Here is a 15,489-nt window from a genome sequence, read left to right on the forward strand (position 1 = left end):
GACTGTGATGGACTGTGTTTCTGTGTGCCTTGTGCCCATTGAAAAGCTGGGATTGGCTCCAGCACCCCTCTTCCCCGACCCTGACTGGATAAGCGGTTAAGACTGAGTGAGTGAGTGAGTGAGATTTTTACTTAATGTACCACACATCAATTTACCACACTTGCCACACCCTGAGGTAAAAAATTTAATAAAAAAAATTTATTAATTTTATTATTATTAAAATGATTAATTATAAAATTATTTACATTTTATTTTAAGAATGATATTTGCTAATGCGTTTGAAAAAAGAAAAAGCTTTCCAGCCTCCTAAACCATTTGTGGATTGGTCAGTTTGTTTGTGCATTGTTTATCTGACTCCTTCTTTTGCTTTTCATTTTTTTAATTAATGAATTTTTTATTTATTATTATGTTTTTCTTTTTGAAAAAGTAAATATACAGAATATATACAGTAAATATACATTCAGAAGTACGGCTATAGATACATATTGCATATGCTGGTATTGCACAGAATCTTATTTCACTTCATACAGAGTGACCACAGAGTTACAATTTTATTACATTTTACACTAATTATTTGGTAAATAATTAATATTTGCTATATTGTAACTATAAGCAGTAATTACTGTATTTAATTTCTCACAATGAAGAAATTAATATATAAATGTCTGACACAAACAAAAGCCAAAACTGTACAGGCAGCTTTGTTTGTTCTTGTTCAGAGGAACGTGCTCTGACTATATACGTATGACTGGCACAGATCAATGAGTATTAGGTGCCTCTCAGCAACTGTCCTGAAAATTTATTCTGCCTGGCATGCAGTGTGTCCAAGTGGCACCGGCCCACCTTTACCCTGACTATAGAATTACGCTGTTTGGAAATGATTAACATTATCAGGAGGGTCAGGAGGATTTATATTCTTTTATTTATGTATTCATGGGCACAGAAAGAACATGCCAAACTCTTCACAGCCAGGTCCCAGATGCCAGCTGGGGCTGTGCGGCACCCACACTACATGTCACTCAAAATAGTTTTGTATAATTATAGTGTATTTTAATATGAACATTAAAACATTAAATTATAAGTAAGAGTCCCTGTGCTTTCTGTAAGCAGAACGATTGCACAAACCTGAACCAGGCAGCTATTTTGCAGCCAAAATTACAAAGCAGCTATTGCAGACACTGTCCTAAGATTAAAAGACTGAATACATTTGAGCGGGGATTTATATTAATAAAGATGTTTGTGTTATTGTATGTGTGTTGCCTCTGACATGCACTCTGTCCAGGGTGTGTCCCCTTAATAAACACTGTTTATTTCAGGTGGCTTCAAATCCACTGTGACCCTGACCAAATGAAGCTGTTAGTAAAAATGAACGAATGAAAACGTTGATGAGGTTTTGCAGGTTTACAGAGAATCTGACACATTTTAGCTGAGTAGTTAAAGGTTAAGGTTTTTGCCCAAAAGTCAAGCAGGTCCTGCTTACCAAAGCTGGGGTTTAAACTCACAACCTTCAGATCATTAATCCACAGACTTAACAGCTTAACAGATCGAACTCTTCCTATAGCTTTGATTTAACAAAATTGGAATGTGATTATGGCTAGACCTTAATTTAGGCTAGATGGCAAAAGTATGTGGATACCTGACCATGACCTTGTTGGACGACCCAGTTCGAAAACCATCAACGTTGATATGGAATTCAGGCCTAAACTTTGAAGCTAAAACAGGATCCAATATGTATTACGTTTTCTGCATGTCTGTAGGAATTTGTACCAATTTAATCAAAAGAGCATTTGTGAGGTCTGTTACAGATGCTGGACAAGAAGGTTTGCAGTCAGTGGTCTAGTTCATCCCAAATGGGTTCAACGTGGTTGAGCAGCAGATTAATTGGAAGTTAATTGGATTTCCTCCCACCTCCTACAAATATGTCTTTAGCTAGTTTGGCTAGTGTAAATTGGCCTTAGTTGAGTTAAGTCGAGGTGTGTGTTAGTAAATATGTGTGTGATGTCCAGCACTGGTTTGGTGCCCTGACCAAGGAGGCAGAGTTGGCTAAAATGAACTGGTTAAGATGAATGAATAATTTAGTTTAGTGGAACAGTTACATTTACATTTACGGCATTTAGCACACGCTTTTACCTTTTACCAGGGCAGTTGTAGCCTAGGTACTGGACTAGTAATCAAAAGGTCGTTGGTTCAAGCCTCACCACTACCAGGTTGCCATTGTTGAACCCAATATATTGTCACAGTACTGTAAGTCGCTTTGGATAAGCGTCTGCTAAATGCCGAAAATGTAAATGAAGCAACTTACAATTATGACTGAATACAATCAAGCAATTGAGGGTTATGGGCATCCAGTAACCTTCTGATTACTAGTCCAGTACCTTAACCGCTAAGCTATCCCTGCCCCAGGTGTTGGCATCATTACTTCAGTGAAAATCAGTACAGCAAGAAAAAAAACATTCAGCTACAATTCAAATTAAGGAAAAGAAACTAATTTACTTACTGGAATGTTCACACAAGAACAGATAATCAGTGTTAGTCATTCTGCTACTATGGTCCAACCAATGCACATGTGATAGTCCGGATCATTCTGTGTCTACTAGTGTCTGAATGATTTATAGGTTAAAGTTAAGAACAACAAATGTCCACAATCATTTTTCTGTCTTAACAGTTTTGAACCACATCTTTTTGTGGTTTAGATGTTTTTGGTCTTTTTTGTGTTAATTTTATTCTTTTTGTGAGAGTTTATGTTACAGGGTCCAGAAGTGCAGGTTGATCTGCTGTGGCTCCAGATGTTGTATCACAGCTCCCGCTGATCCGCTGTGTGGGGGGCGAAACCCTGGCGAGGGGTCTGCTGTGGACAAAATGTAGTCGATGCTGAATTTGATCTCTGGTACGGGTTTGCTGAGTGGAGGGTTGTGCTGGCCGCTTCTGGCTCTGTGGTTGAAACCTTTTGGATAGTCGGAGTGAAGTGGACGGACTGTGGTGTTCTGCTGTGGGTCCATGGTGCTGAAGGGTTCGGCCGGCTCTCTGAAGCCCAGGCTCAAGTTACGCCGACGGCGGCGGCGACGACGAAAGTTACCGTTTTCAAACAGGTCCAGCATGGACTCACAGCCTGTGGCAAACGTCCAAAAATTTCCCTTTCCCTTCTCATTGCCCTCGGCGCGAGGTACCTGGGAAAGAAAAAACAAGTTTAAGCTTTTGTTTTGAAGTATTATGTGTATATATATATATATGTGTGTGTGTGTGTGTGGCTTGTTGTGTGTGTAAGTCAGGAATTAGACACAGAGGTTAAAAATAATCAATAAAACACAGGATTGATGTTATTACACAGGAACAAGGAGTGTAACAAGAGTTCAGCACTGCTTCAGCGAGAGCTTGTGCTTACTCTCTGCCAGTAGTCTTTTAATTCTGTGTGCAATCTATCAGCGTAGTTTAGACGTATCTTCTCACCTTTATAAAGCAGCTGTTGAGGGAGAGATTATGCCGAATGGAGTTCTGCCAGGCTCTCTGATTGGATCTGTAATAAGGAAATCTTCTCATGATGAACTCGTAGATCCCAGATAAGGTGACTTTGTTTTCTGGACTCTGCTGAATAGCCATGGCGATTAGTGCTATATAACTGAAACACAGACAGAAAAAATAGTGATAACAGACTGAGATGACATAATTAACTCAAGTGGCTTTAATTATATGAAAATCAACCATGAATGCTGTAAATAATAAGAATTGCTTCCATGAGTTGAAGCTATTTAAGCAGTTTAGTATAATGGGTAGAATTATTATTGTAACATTTGTCTTAATATTAGTTTTCGATTAGAATAAAGTAATACAAATCATGTATTTTGTTAAAATCAACAACATTAATAACAGTTTTCTTCAATTTTTTTCTTTAGCAGTAGTAACAATAATATCTAAGCAAAGGGCTTTAATAGTTTTAGGAATTTTAATCATAGTCTACATAGTTTAAATAATTATATTTGTAAAAATGTGTATGTTATTATTATAGTATTGTATTTATGCAGTAGTCAAATGACTACTACTATTAACAATAATATATTTTTTATGTATTTAAGCTATGTATCAGGCACACGGTTTTTATTTTTAAAAAGTATTTACGATTTCATAGTTTAGTTGTTATTATTTTAATTATTATTAACATTATTATAAAAATATTATTATTATTATTATTATTATTATAGTTGTCATTATTGTTATTATTATTATTATTATTATCATTATCATTGCCATTATTATTATTATATTACTATTAATATTATTAACATTATTAACATTACTATAATTTTTTTGTTATTATTATTATCATTCTCATTATTATTATATTATTATTAATATTATTAACATTAGTAACATTATTATAATTTTTGTTATTATTAATATTTTTATCATTGTCATTATTATTATTATTATATTATTATTATTATTAACATTAGTAACATTACTATAATTTTTATTATTATTATTATTGTCATTGTTATTATTATTTTTTTTTTTATTATCGTCATTATTATTATTATTATTTTATTATTATTATCGTTGTCATTATTATTATTTTTTATTATTATTATTATTAATATTATTAACATTAGTAACATTATTATAGTTTTTGTTATTATTATTATCATTGTCATTATTATTAATATTTTATTATTATTATTATTAATATGATTGACATTAGTAACATTATTATAATTATTGTTATTGTTATTATTATTATTATTATTATGTCAATCTATGTAGTCAAATAATTGTTTAAACCACTACTGCTATTACTATATGTGGGTTGTATTTGAGTGCCAGGCAGATACATTTAATACTTCAATAAATAAGTTTGCAGAAATCTTTTAATTGTTATTTTTATATTAAATTTGTATTAACTTTATTATAAATAAAATATGCATGCATTTACTTGTATATCTTAGTTTTACCATTAATGTATCATTATTATTATTATTATTATTATTATTATTATTAGCAGTAGTAGTAGTATTGTTGTTTTTAAAATACTTTCACTAGTTTTGCCAGAATAATAATACAAATATTACTACTCAACTCTCATAAAAAAAAAACTTACCTGTAAGCAGGTCGGCACACTTTCTTGTCCTCGTCAGTGGCAGATGAAGGGTACTCTCCATCATAATTAAAGCAGTTGTAGGGGTACTGAGAGTTATCGAACATGGTCCAGGACGGTGGAGGGCTTTTAGGAGAAACACCTGCAGTTCTAATTCAGACTAAGAGGCGGCTGTAAACACAAGTGGACTAGGTGAAGTGAAAACATCAAGTGTTGGCCTGCTGTGCTGGAACTCACCCCCCTCTCTCCCGCTCAACCCGCTACCCCCATAAACCCCCTCCTCACTTTTACCCCTCCTGCTTTAATGGGCTTCTAATGAGCCGACCAGGACAAACACACTCCCTCCCTCCTTCCTCCCTTTCTTGTTTCTTCACTCCCTCACTCCCTCACTTCCTCACCAGGGCTGGACTGTGGGTGGTCCAGTCCCACTTCATACTGGGACTTTTTCATTATGCGTCCTTATACATCCCAAAAATGCTAAACACGGACGGCAGTGTGTACCAAACCAGACTTACATCTTAATAACCCCCAACACACACACACACACACACACACATCCATCTTTCAGCAGCCAGTGTAGTTTTGTAGATCTGTAGATGTTATCTATAATGCAGTGTAATGAGCTATAATTGTGTTTCCGTGACACACCAACAGCTGTGTGTTTTTGTGTGTGTGTGTGTGTGTGTGTGTGTGTGTTCAAAATCAGCCTCTGACTGTACCAGATGAGAAGCTCTGGGTTACTTGGAGGCCGCAAACAGCCTGCGGTGCAGCAGCTCTTTACTGTGTGTGTGGCCTCCAGCCTTTACTGATGCTGCTGCTACTGAGACTACTGCTGCACGGTACACACACACACACACACACACACACACACACACAAAGGCAATTTAGAAATACCAATACACCTACTGGCATGTTTTTGGAGGTGAAGAGAAACATACACATGCATGTTCACAACATCTCATGCATGTTTCGGATCACAGTTTACAGACGTGCAATGAGCCGCTCCATGACAGATTTGATGATTTTAGTGTAAATGCTCAACAGAATCAAACCGTCCTCAGCTTCACTTCATCTGGATCAGGACCAGAAACACAAGCTACAAGAGTACTGACTTACTGACTTACTGAAGAGCATCCACAGTAAACATTTTCCCACTCTAGTTTTTTTAAATAAGATGCTATATAAGGTTAGTGCACGTTATTGCTCAGCATATGCGCTCAGTAAAGATGTTATGAAGGTCTTTAATTATCTTTAAAAGACATTGACAGACTCAGATGTATGAACAGACAGAGCACCACTTGGGTGCTATACAGAAAAGAACCTTGATGCTTGTCTTCCTTGATTTCTGGGTATTTATTTGCTTCCAAAATGTATTTGCCTGTTTGTTGTAATTCCAGGGTTTTACTAGTGCTGCACAGTGCTGCAGCTGGTAAAGTGTGTATTTCACAGCACCAGGGTCCCATACCTCACTTTAATTCACTGTTCATCAGAATTCCTTGTGGGGTTTTTCCCAAAACATGCAGAAGGTGGACCGGCTACATAAAATTTCTTCTAGATGTGACTGAGTAAACAAACTGATCTGTTTGACCCTGGTCCAGTTTGTATCCTTTATTGCATCCAGTTCCCATGTTTTTGGGTGCTGTCAGACCCACCATAACTATGATCAGGATAAAGAAAATTTAATTTTCATGGTTTAGCACTGCTTTCATCTGGTCATGGCCACAGTGGGTCCAGCTTCCCAGTAAACACTGGGCGCAATGCAGTAACACACCCCAGACAGGATACCAGTCCATCACATGGCCTTAGCCACCCCTTTCAGACATAGCCAACCATGTTATGATCAGCCATAACATTAAAACCACCTCCTTGTTTCTACACTCACTGTCTATTTTATCAGCTCCACTTACCATATAGAAATACTTTGTAGTTCTACAATTACTGACTGTAGTCCATCTGTTTCTCTGCATGCTTTGTTAGCCCCCTTTCATGCTGTTCTTTAATGGTCTGGACTCTCCCAGGACCACCACAGAGCAGGATCATTCTCAGCACTGCAGTGACACTGACATGGTGGTGGTGTGTTAGTGTGTGTTGTGCTGGTATGAGTGGATCAGACACACCAGCACTGCTGGAGTTTTCAAATACTGTGTCCGCTCACTGTCCACTCTATTAGACACTCCTACCTAGTTGGTTCACCTTGTAAATGTAAAGTCAGAGACGATCGCTCATCTATTGCTGCTGTTTGAGTTGGTCATCTTCTAGACCTTCATCAGTGGTCACAGGATGCTGCGCTGTTGGGTGGATATTTTTGGTTGGTGGACTATTCTCAGTCCAGCAGTGACAGTGATGTGTTTAAAAACTCCAGTAGTGCTGCTGTGTCTGCTGGGGCTAATAAAGCATGCAGAGAAACAGATGGACTACAGTCAGTAATTGTAAAACTACAAAGTGCTTCTATATGGTAAGTGGAGCTGATAAAATGGACAGAGAGTGTAGAAACAAGGAGGTGGTTTTAATGTTATGGTTGATTGGTGTGTATATACAGGTGCTGGTCATAAAATTAGAATATCATGAAAAAGTGGATTTATTTCAGTAATTCCATTCAAAAAGTGAAACTTGTATATTATATTCATTCATTACACACAGACTGATATATTTCAAATGTTTATTTCTTTTAATGTTGATGATTATAACTGACAACTAATGAAAACCCCAAATTCAGTATCTCAGAAAATTAGAATATTGTGACAAGGTACAATATTGAAGACACCTGGTGCCACACGCTATTCAGCTAATTAAATCAAAACACCTGCAAAGGTCTTTAAATGGTCTCTCAGTCTAGTTCTGTAGGCTACACAATCATGGGGAAGACTGCTGATTTGACAGTTGTCCAAAAGACGACCATTGACACCTTGCACAAGGAGGGCAAGACACAAAAGGTCATTGCTAAAGAGGCTGGCTGTTCACAGAGCTCTGTGTCCAAGCACATTAATAGAGAGGCGAAGGGAAGGAAAAGATGTGGTAGAAAAAAGTGTACAAGCAATAGGGATAACCGCACCCTGGAGAGGATTGTGAAACAAAACCCATTCAAAAATGTGGGGGAGATTCACAAAGAGTGGACTGCAGCTGGAGTCAGTGTTTCAAGAACCACCACGCACAGACGTATGCAAGACATGGGTTTCAGCTGTCGCATTCCTTGTGTCAAGCCACTCTTGAACAAGAGACAGCGTCAGAAGCGTCTCACCTGGGCTAAAGACAAAAAGGCTGCTGAGTGGTCCAAAGTTATGTTCTCTGATGAAAGTAAATTTTGCATTACCTTTGGAAATCAAGGTCCCAGAGTCTGGAGGAAGAGAGGAGAGGCACAGAATCCACGTTGCTTGAGGTCCAGTGTAAAGTTTCCACAGTCAGTGATGGTTTGGAGTGCCATGTCATCTGCTGGTGTTGGTCCACTGTGTTTTCTGAGGTCCAAGGTCAACGCAGCCGTCTACCAGGAAGTTTTAGAGCACTTCATGCTTTCTGCTGCTGACCAACTTTATGGAGATGCAGATTTCATTTTCCAACAGGACTTGGCACCTGCACACAGTGCCAAAGCTACCAGTACCTGGTTTAAGGACCATGGTATCCCTGTTCTTAATTGGCCAGCAAACTCGCCTGACCTTAACCCCATAGAAAATCTATGGGATATTGTGAAGAGGAAGATGCGATACGCCAGACCCAACAATTCAGAAGAGCTGAAGGCCACTGTCAGAGCAACCTGGGCTCTCATAACACCTGAGCAGTGCCACAGACTGATGGACTCCATGCCACGCCGCATTGCTGCAGTAATCCAGGCAAAAGGAGCCCCAACTAAGTATTGAGTGCTGTACATGCTCATACTTTTCATGTTCATACTTTTCAGTTGGCCAACATTTCTAAAAATCCTTTTTTTGTATTGGTCTTAAGTAATATTCTAATTTTCTGAGATACTGAATTTGGGGTTTTCATTAGTTGTCAGTTATAATCATGAACATTAAAAGAAATAAACATTTGAAACAATCAGTCTGTGTGTAATGAATGAATATAATATACAAGTTTCACTTTTTGAATGGAATTACTGAAATAAATCAACTTTTTCATGATATTCTAATTTTATGACCAGCACCTGTATATTCAATAAAAAGAAACTATCCTAACTGAAGGGAACAGCACCCAGTCTTGCTGTACAGTGGGTGGGTGCAGTAGTAAATACTGCTGTTAAGTTCCCATGTCGCTTTTTCCTTTGCAGTATGTAAGCAGCTTGTCTGATCCAGAGCCGTCTGTCCCCTGAGACGTCCCTCTCTGTCGTGTTTCCATCCTCCACTGTGTTTGTGAGGACTGTTGTGTAAGGAAGTCAGACGATTTTCCCCCGCAGTTCAGGGCACGTGGAAGTTATGAAAATATCTAATTATGTTTTAATAAACCATATTATACACATTTATAAAAAAATAAATGTTCATCACTCATCAAAAATATATGCAGTTAATTTAATCATTAATTCTATGTGAACTTGTTTTATAATTTTTTATACTGAATAAATCTTTTTTAAAAATGATAATCAAATTTACCACTGAGAAAAAGTGTGGCTCAACCACACATTATAATTATAATAAGTATTTTATTTTAGTAAGTTATTCTTACCACTAACAAAACATTGTTTAAAACTCTGTATATTTAATAACTATTTTAAAATTGAAAGGGGTTCGTACCATATCGTTTTGGGGTTTTTTCCACATATTGTTTTTTTCCCTCACTTTCCAAATTATACAACTGAGTGTGTGTTGACCTGCGATGGTCTGGGTCTGTCCTGCCTTGTGCTTACTGTTTCTGTAACAACCATTATTAAAGATGAAAAAATTATGAATAATAATATTTCACTGATCAAAAGACATTTTAGCACTTTTTTTCACAGGTACAGTGACATGGTACGACTTAATTTATGTTTATTTTATATCTATAAGTTGGGAAATTCCCACTTTACCCCAGTAGTTGACCTTTAGATTACCTCTTTAAATCTCCTGCTGTAAAATAGCCTGCCACTGATTAAACATCTTACTAAGAGGACAATCTCAATTAGAGACTCCCAGGAGAACACAGGCCATCAGAAAAACAACTGCACTACATGCTTTTCCCATCTGTTTAGTAGTTACAATGGAAAAAACCCTAAAAAAAGACCACTGGAAGAGAGAATGGTTATAAAGTACAAATATCAGTAAAAGAAACATATCTGATTTAAGACTATTATATTAACAGTGAGGCTTTAGTAAATCTAAACTCCAGCCAAATAAAGAAAATCATGGTAGACATGATGTGCTGGGGCAGCATGGGGGTAGCACTGTCGCCTCATAGCGAAAAGATTTTTGGTTTGATTCTATATGGAGTTTTTGTATGTTCTCCCCGTGTCTGTGTGGGTTTCCTCCAGGAGCTCCGATTTCCTCCCTCAGTACAAACACAATGGGCCATGACGGTGTTTAAAATTGAACTTGGACTGATGAATAATGTGTAAGCTGTAACTACCTGTCCTGTCATGAATGGAACCAAAAAGTAAAACATGATGTTACAATTCTAATAATAAATAAATAACAAGGCCGCTCAGGTGGCACAGCGGTAAGAACACACGCTGGAACCAGAGCTGGGATCTCGAATACATCATATCAAGTCTCAGCTCTGCCTGCCGGCTGGGCTGAGCAGCCTCATTAACAACGATTGGCCTGTTGTTCAGATAGGGGTGGGATTAAGCCGGATAGGGTCTCTCTCTCTCATAACTAATGCAATTACGACCTCTGCTGGCCGATTCATGGCGTCTGCACAGAGACGAGAAAAGAGTGCTCTCAGGATGTGTCTCTCCGTATACAGTGCTGAGCTGCACTGCACTCGTCAAAGTGTAGGTGATAAGATGCATACTGCATGCTGCCCACGTGTCGGAGGGAGCGTAGGTTAGCTTCGTTCTCCTCAATCAGAGCAGGGATCGGCACTGGTGGAGAGGAAGCATGACACAATTGGGCAATTGGACGCGCTAAAAGGGAGAAAGGGGAGAAAATGCATAAATAAATAAATAACACGAGACGTGCAGCATTTTTTTTGTTTATTGCACTTGAAAAAGAAAACCTCTACTGAAACGGTACAATGAAAAAGCCTGTATGCATTTAATGTGTGAGTAAAACCTTTAACTGAAAACTGTAATAAAATGTACAGTGAACGTACCAAGTTACCTTTATTTGGCAATTTGATGCCCTTTAGTCACGTAACCCATTTAATCTGAATCCATAGATTCAAGTATTTCTACGATTACAAAGGCAATGGATTCGTATAATATATGTACAAATCTCGTCCAGCGGTTACTGAAAACGCTCTAGTGCACTTTTAACTTCTGCTTTCTTTGAATGTGCATCAACTCCTAGTAATGCTAGTTCATACGTAATGTTAAAGCTGTGATTTTAAAAGACACAAGTCATAAAAAATTTAAAAAATTGTAACCATCTTTGCAACTAAGAATTTAATAAAAACACAAATATATGTAAGGTTTTTTGGTCAAATAAAGAAGCTTTTTTTTTATTAGACACGTTTACCCAGTGACTGAGAGCTTCTCCTCTAGTTTAATTAGACTGCACGGCTAAACGTAGCTCTGGAGACTGCAGGTCATGAACTGGAAATGTTGGGTTTTCAGACACCATGACAAAATTGTTCCAGCTCCTGTTAAAAAGCCCAGTCAAATATTCCAACTCAGTCAGATCAAATTATCAAACCAGGGGAAGATTGAATGAGTGAATATCGAATGAGTGAGTTATGCCAAGTTCACACTACACGACTTTCCAAGTCGTCAGGTTGCTGTACAGTTCACACTACACAACTGGATCTATTGTAATCGGGAGTCTTTCAAGTCGGTGTGGCTTTCACACTACACGACTAATCGGCGATGGGGGGTTTCACACTACACGATCTATCACCAACTGGAATTGCAGGTGAGCTTCTCTGGTCTCCCAAACTACGTTTTGTCACGAAAACAAATGCGAGAAGTGATGAGGGGTTTAATGATACCACGTCCAAAAATGCACGTCAACAATAAGCGAGCGATCAAAGTTTGTGTGCTGATGTGCAGCGTAAAATCAAGAAGGAAAAATAAGAACAGCATGGATTGTTGCAATGCAGCGTTGGTGTTATGTTTTGTAGAAATACTGTATAAAACTTGTGTGTGTGTGTGTGTCGATGTATTCTGATATAAACTATATTATGCCCCTGTCCCACCTGTTTACAACTCCTCCCCTGCTTTTGCCCTCACACCGTATCTTGCGTTCTCATTGGCTGTTCTACACCGCACTCATTGCCAGTCGGGCAACTCAGATCCAGATATCTGACAAGCTAGAAATCGCGCTTAGGTCGCCGAGCGCTCGGATCGAGTTGTTGCGTAGTTCACACATAGCGATTGAGAGCCGAGTTTGGAACGCTGAGTTGCTCCCGAGCCGGCAAATCTAGCGCCGACCAGTCGGCGAGCGAAAATCAGGGCAAAAATCGTGTAGTGTGAACTAGGCATTAGGGAGAAAGACATGATCTCATAACAACAATTCTTGATAGCTGATTTGTGAAAGCGAACAGGAACTATGCCCAAAGGCTTTTCCTTTAATACCCATCATTTCCGGCATTCTGTGCACTTTTAATGTCCAGTGCCATAAAATCAATAAAACAAGCTAAACAATGTCTTGAGCGAAACAGTCTGGTATGTTCTCCATAATGATCTCATATATGACAGCTTGTTCTGATAAAAATCCTTGTGTTCATCAGTTTGTAAACACAGCTGAGGATTCTAACTTCATATTGATCTTAAGTCTAATCTGTGAACTGCAGTGTTTAACTGAACAGTTTCAGCCTCGCAAAAGATAAAATTAATTCCTACCACAGGTAACATGTTCTCCGCTGATAAGGGCCCCTGGCTCCATCTCGAACCACCATATATATATATACATTAGGCATAACATTATGACCACTCCTAATATTGTGTTGGTCCCCCTTTTGCTGCCAAAACAGCCCTGACCTGTCAAGGCATTGAATCCACTAGACTCCTGAAAGGTGTGCTGTGGTATCTGGCACCGTGATGTTAGCAGCAAATCCTTTAACTCCTGTAAGTTGCGAGGAGGGGCCTCCATGGATTGGACTTGTTTGTCCAGCACATCCACAGATGCTCGATTGGATTGAGATCTGGGGAATTTCCTTGGACGACTTTTGATAGATACTGACCACTGCACACCAGGAACACCCCACAAGAGCTGCAGTTTTGGAGATGCTCTGACCCAGTCGTCTAGCCATCACAATTTGGTCCTTGTCAAACTCGCTCAAATCCCATTGCCCATTTTTCCTGCTTCTTACATCAACTTTGAGGATAAAATGTTCACTTGCTGCCTAATATATCCCACCCACTACCAGGTGCAATGATGAAGAGATAATCAGTGTTATTCATTTCACCTGTCAGTGCTCATAATGTTATGCCTGGGTCGTATATACAGTGTATATATGTATATATATATATATATATGAAATAGTATGTACCTCAATGTTGATGGACCAATTTGACTAAGTGCAGTAATGTGAAATTTGAAACTGGAACTACAAACGTTGTCGTTCCAAGCTGAGTCCTACCCTTATCCTACCCTAATAAACCCCCTTCACCAAGGTTCAGATCATGTACAGCTTAGTAACACTACCAAAATTAACACTTACTTCTACAAGCTAGCACCCAATTTGTCTACTGTGCAATGAACGACGATCCTTTAAAGGATTCACCTCTAATGCTTATTATGTGATGGTATGATTATTTTACAGCATTCTGTATGTTAAATGAAGGAAGGGGACAATGATTTTGTATCAGAAGATTTTTGCCCTTACTTTCTCAAATTCTGAACATAACAGCAGTCTTTGTGGCTGCCACAAGCTCTATACAGAAACAGGACGGCAGTTTGGAACCAATTAGCATGGAATGGTTGTACTTGCTTGGATAGGATGTATGTCAATTTGGTAAAAACATAAGCAGCTTGTATTTATGGCAGGACTTTAAAGGCTGAATTTGTTGGGTTGTTGAGTTTAAAAACACTTCAATTTTTAAAAAAATAATTGATGCCCCCAGTTAATGCTGGTTGTCCCACAACTAATATCAGTAACAGTTTAACATTTGATTCTCTTAAACATGTTCCAGTGATTACAGATGGAAACTGTGGCGTGATTTATTCATAATAAAGTGATTATAGTTTTCTAATCCAACAGCACATATCAGGAATGTCTAAATGTACAAATACTGCAATTTGAATAAGGTTTGCTCTCTCTGTACCAGCTTGAGCATGTCAAAATCTTTACTTAAAATAAATATAAAACTTAATAAATAATCTTAGGGCAGATACACATGTGGGAGCTAACCTGCACTCCACTAAAAGCTCTTTGTATTAAAAAATGCACAGTTCCTCTTTGCCATAAAAGATAAAAGCCCCCCGCTGTACTGTATTAGGACACGCACATCCACAATATACCGCAATATACATGTCGTCCACAAGTACCTGTCCGACACTACACACGTGGCCTGTCGCTTGAGGACGTCTTTGGAATTCACTGAATTCAGTAAAGTCAACCTCAGGAGCTTCTCTTCCCAGAAGTTCTTTGTATTTCGAGCTGTGGTGGTGTTTGAGTCCCGGGGAGGACAGTTCCTGTAGACCCACTACCTCTGTGGATTCACGACTCTGTCCGTGGTTTCAGAGACCATATCGTCCTCCACCACGCTGCTGTAGCCCTCCTTCTCAATGCAGTCAGCCAGGACCTGCAGCACGAGGCGCAGGCGTCGGTCCATGGCCTCCAGGTGGGGCTTGATGAGGATGGGTGAGAGCGAGTCCCTCTGCAGAGACTCCTGCATGAGTGCACTTAGCTTGTACTCCTCTTTAGCCAGCAGCTGCAGCCGCAAGTGAGTGGACTTTTTTACTCTGTGGAAACACCGGAATCAAATGCTGTAAATTTACTTTTACATAACAGGTTTATATGGTCACGCATCCCATTAGATCTCGATTATCCCTGTCTCTGTGCAGGTACCACTATCAGCCACTAGAGGTCGTAATTGCAGCAGTTATGAGGAATCCTTTGGGCCGTCCCTCCCCAGTTATCATCCCTATAGGCAAATGTCAGCACTGGTGGGTGAGCGTGTTTCACCGCTGCGCCACCCAAGCACCCTGAATGGTTCTTTCAAGCCAAAAAGTCAGCTTATCTGACCACAGCACAAAAAATCATTTAAATAATTCTGTTCCAACCAGTTCTACATGTTGTTTAAATACTAAGTATTACATTTCATATGATGAATCTACAGTGTTTACATTATTGTTTGATTCTATTGTTATGGCCATTGTTAATATTATAAAGGACAGCAC

At 38.7% G+C, this 15,489-nt stretch overlaps 2 protein-coding genes across 2 annotated transcripts in view; both read right to left on the reverse strand.

The window, feature by feature from the left end:
- Positions 1-2,579: 2,579 nt before the first annotated feature.
- foxl3 (forkhead box L3) lies at positions 2,580-5,193 on the reverse strand. The gene is made up of 3 exons (XM_063003821.1): positions 5,090-5,193; positions 3,448-3,616; positions 2,580-3,167 (listed from the first exon to the last, which is right to left on the reverse strand). The coding sequence occupies exons 1-3, from the start codon at positions 5,191-5,193 to the stop codon at positions 2,745-2,747; spliced, it is 696 nt and encodes a 231-aa protein (XP_062859891.1). The 3' UTR covers positions 2,580-2,744.
- A 5,970-nt stretch (positions 5,194-11,163) lies between these two features.
- Positions 11,164-15,489, reverse strand: part of fam20cb (FAM20C golgi associated secretory pathway kinase b) — a 73,669-nt gene continuing 69,343 nt past the window's right edge. The window contains exon 10 of the mRNA XM_063003168.1: positions 11,164-15,051. Within this exon, the coding sequence (XP_062859238.1) occupies positions 14,793-15,051 (259 nt within the window). The 3' untranslated portion in view covers positions 11,164-14,792. The remainder of the gene's footprint in view (positions 15,052-15,489) is intronic.

This window comes from Trichomycterus rosablanca, chromosome 10 (genome assembly GCF_030014385.1).
Source record: "Trichomycterus rosablanca isolate fTriRos1 chromosome 10, fTriRos1.hap1, whole genome shotgun sequence".
Taxonomy (NCBI): domain Eukaryota; kingdom Metazoa; phylum Chordata; class Actinopteri; order Siluriformes; family Trichomycteridae; genus Trichomycterus; species Trichomycterus rosablanca.

Bases quoted from the DNA above. Each gene is read 5' to 3' on its own strand.
- foxl3 (XM_063003821.1), bottom strand. From the start codon at position 5,193: ATGTTCGATAACTCTCAGTACCCCTACAACTGCTTTAATTATGATGGA. The intron at 3,617-5,089 runs GTAAGTTTTTTT...TCTGTGTTTCAG, and splicing joins GTGTGCCGACCTGCTTACAG to TTATATAGCACTAATCGCCA. The intron at 3,168-3,447 runs GTGAGAAGATAC...TTTCTTTCCCAG, and splicing joins TCAACAGCTGCTTTATAAAG to GTACCTCGCGCCGAGGGCAA.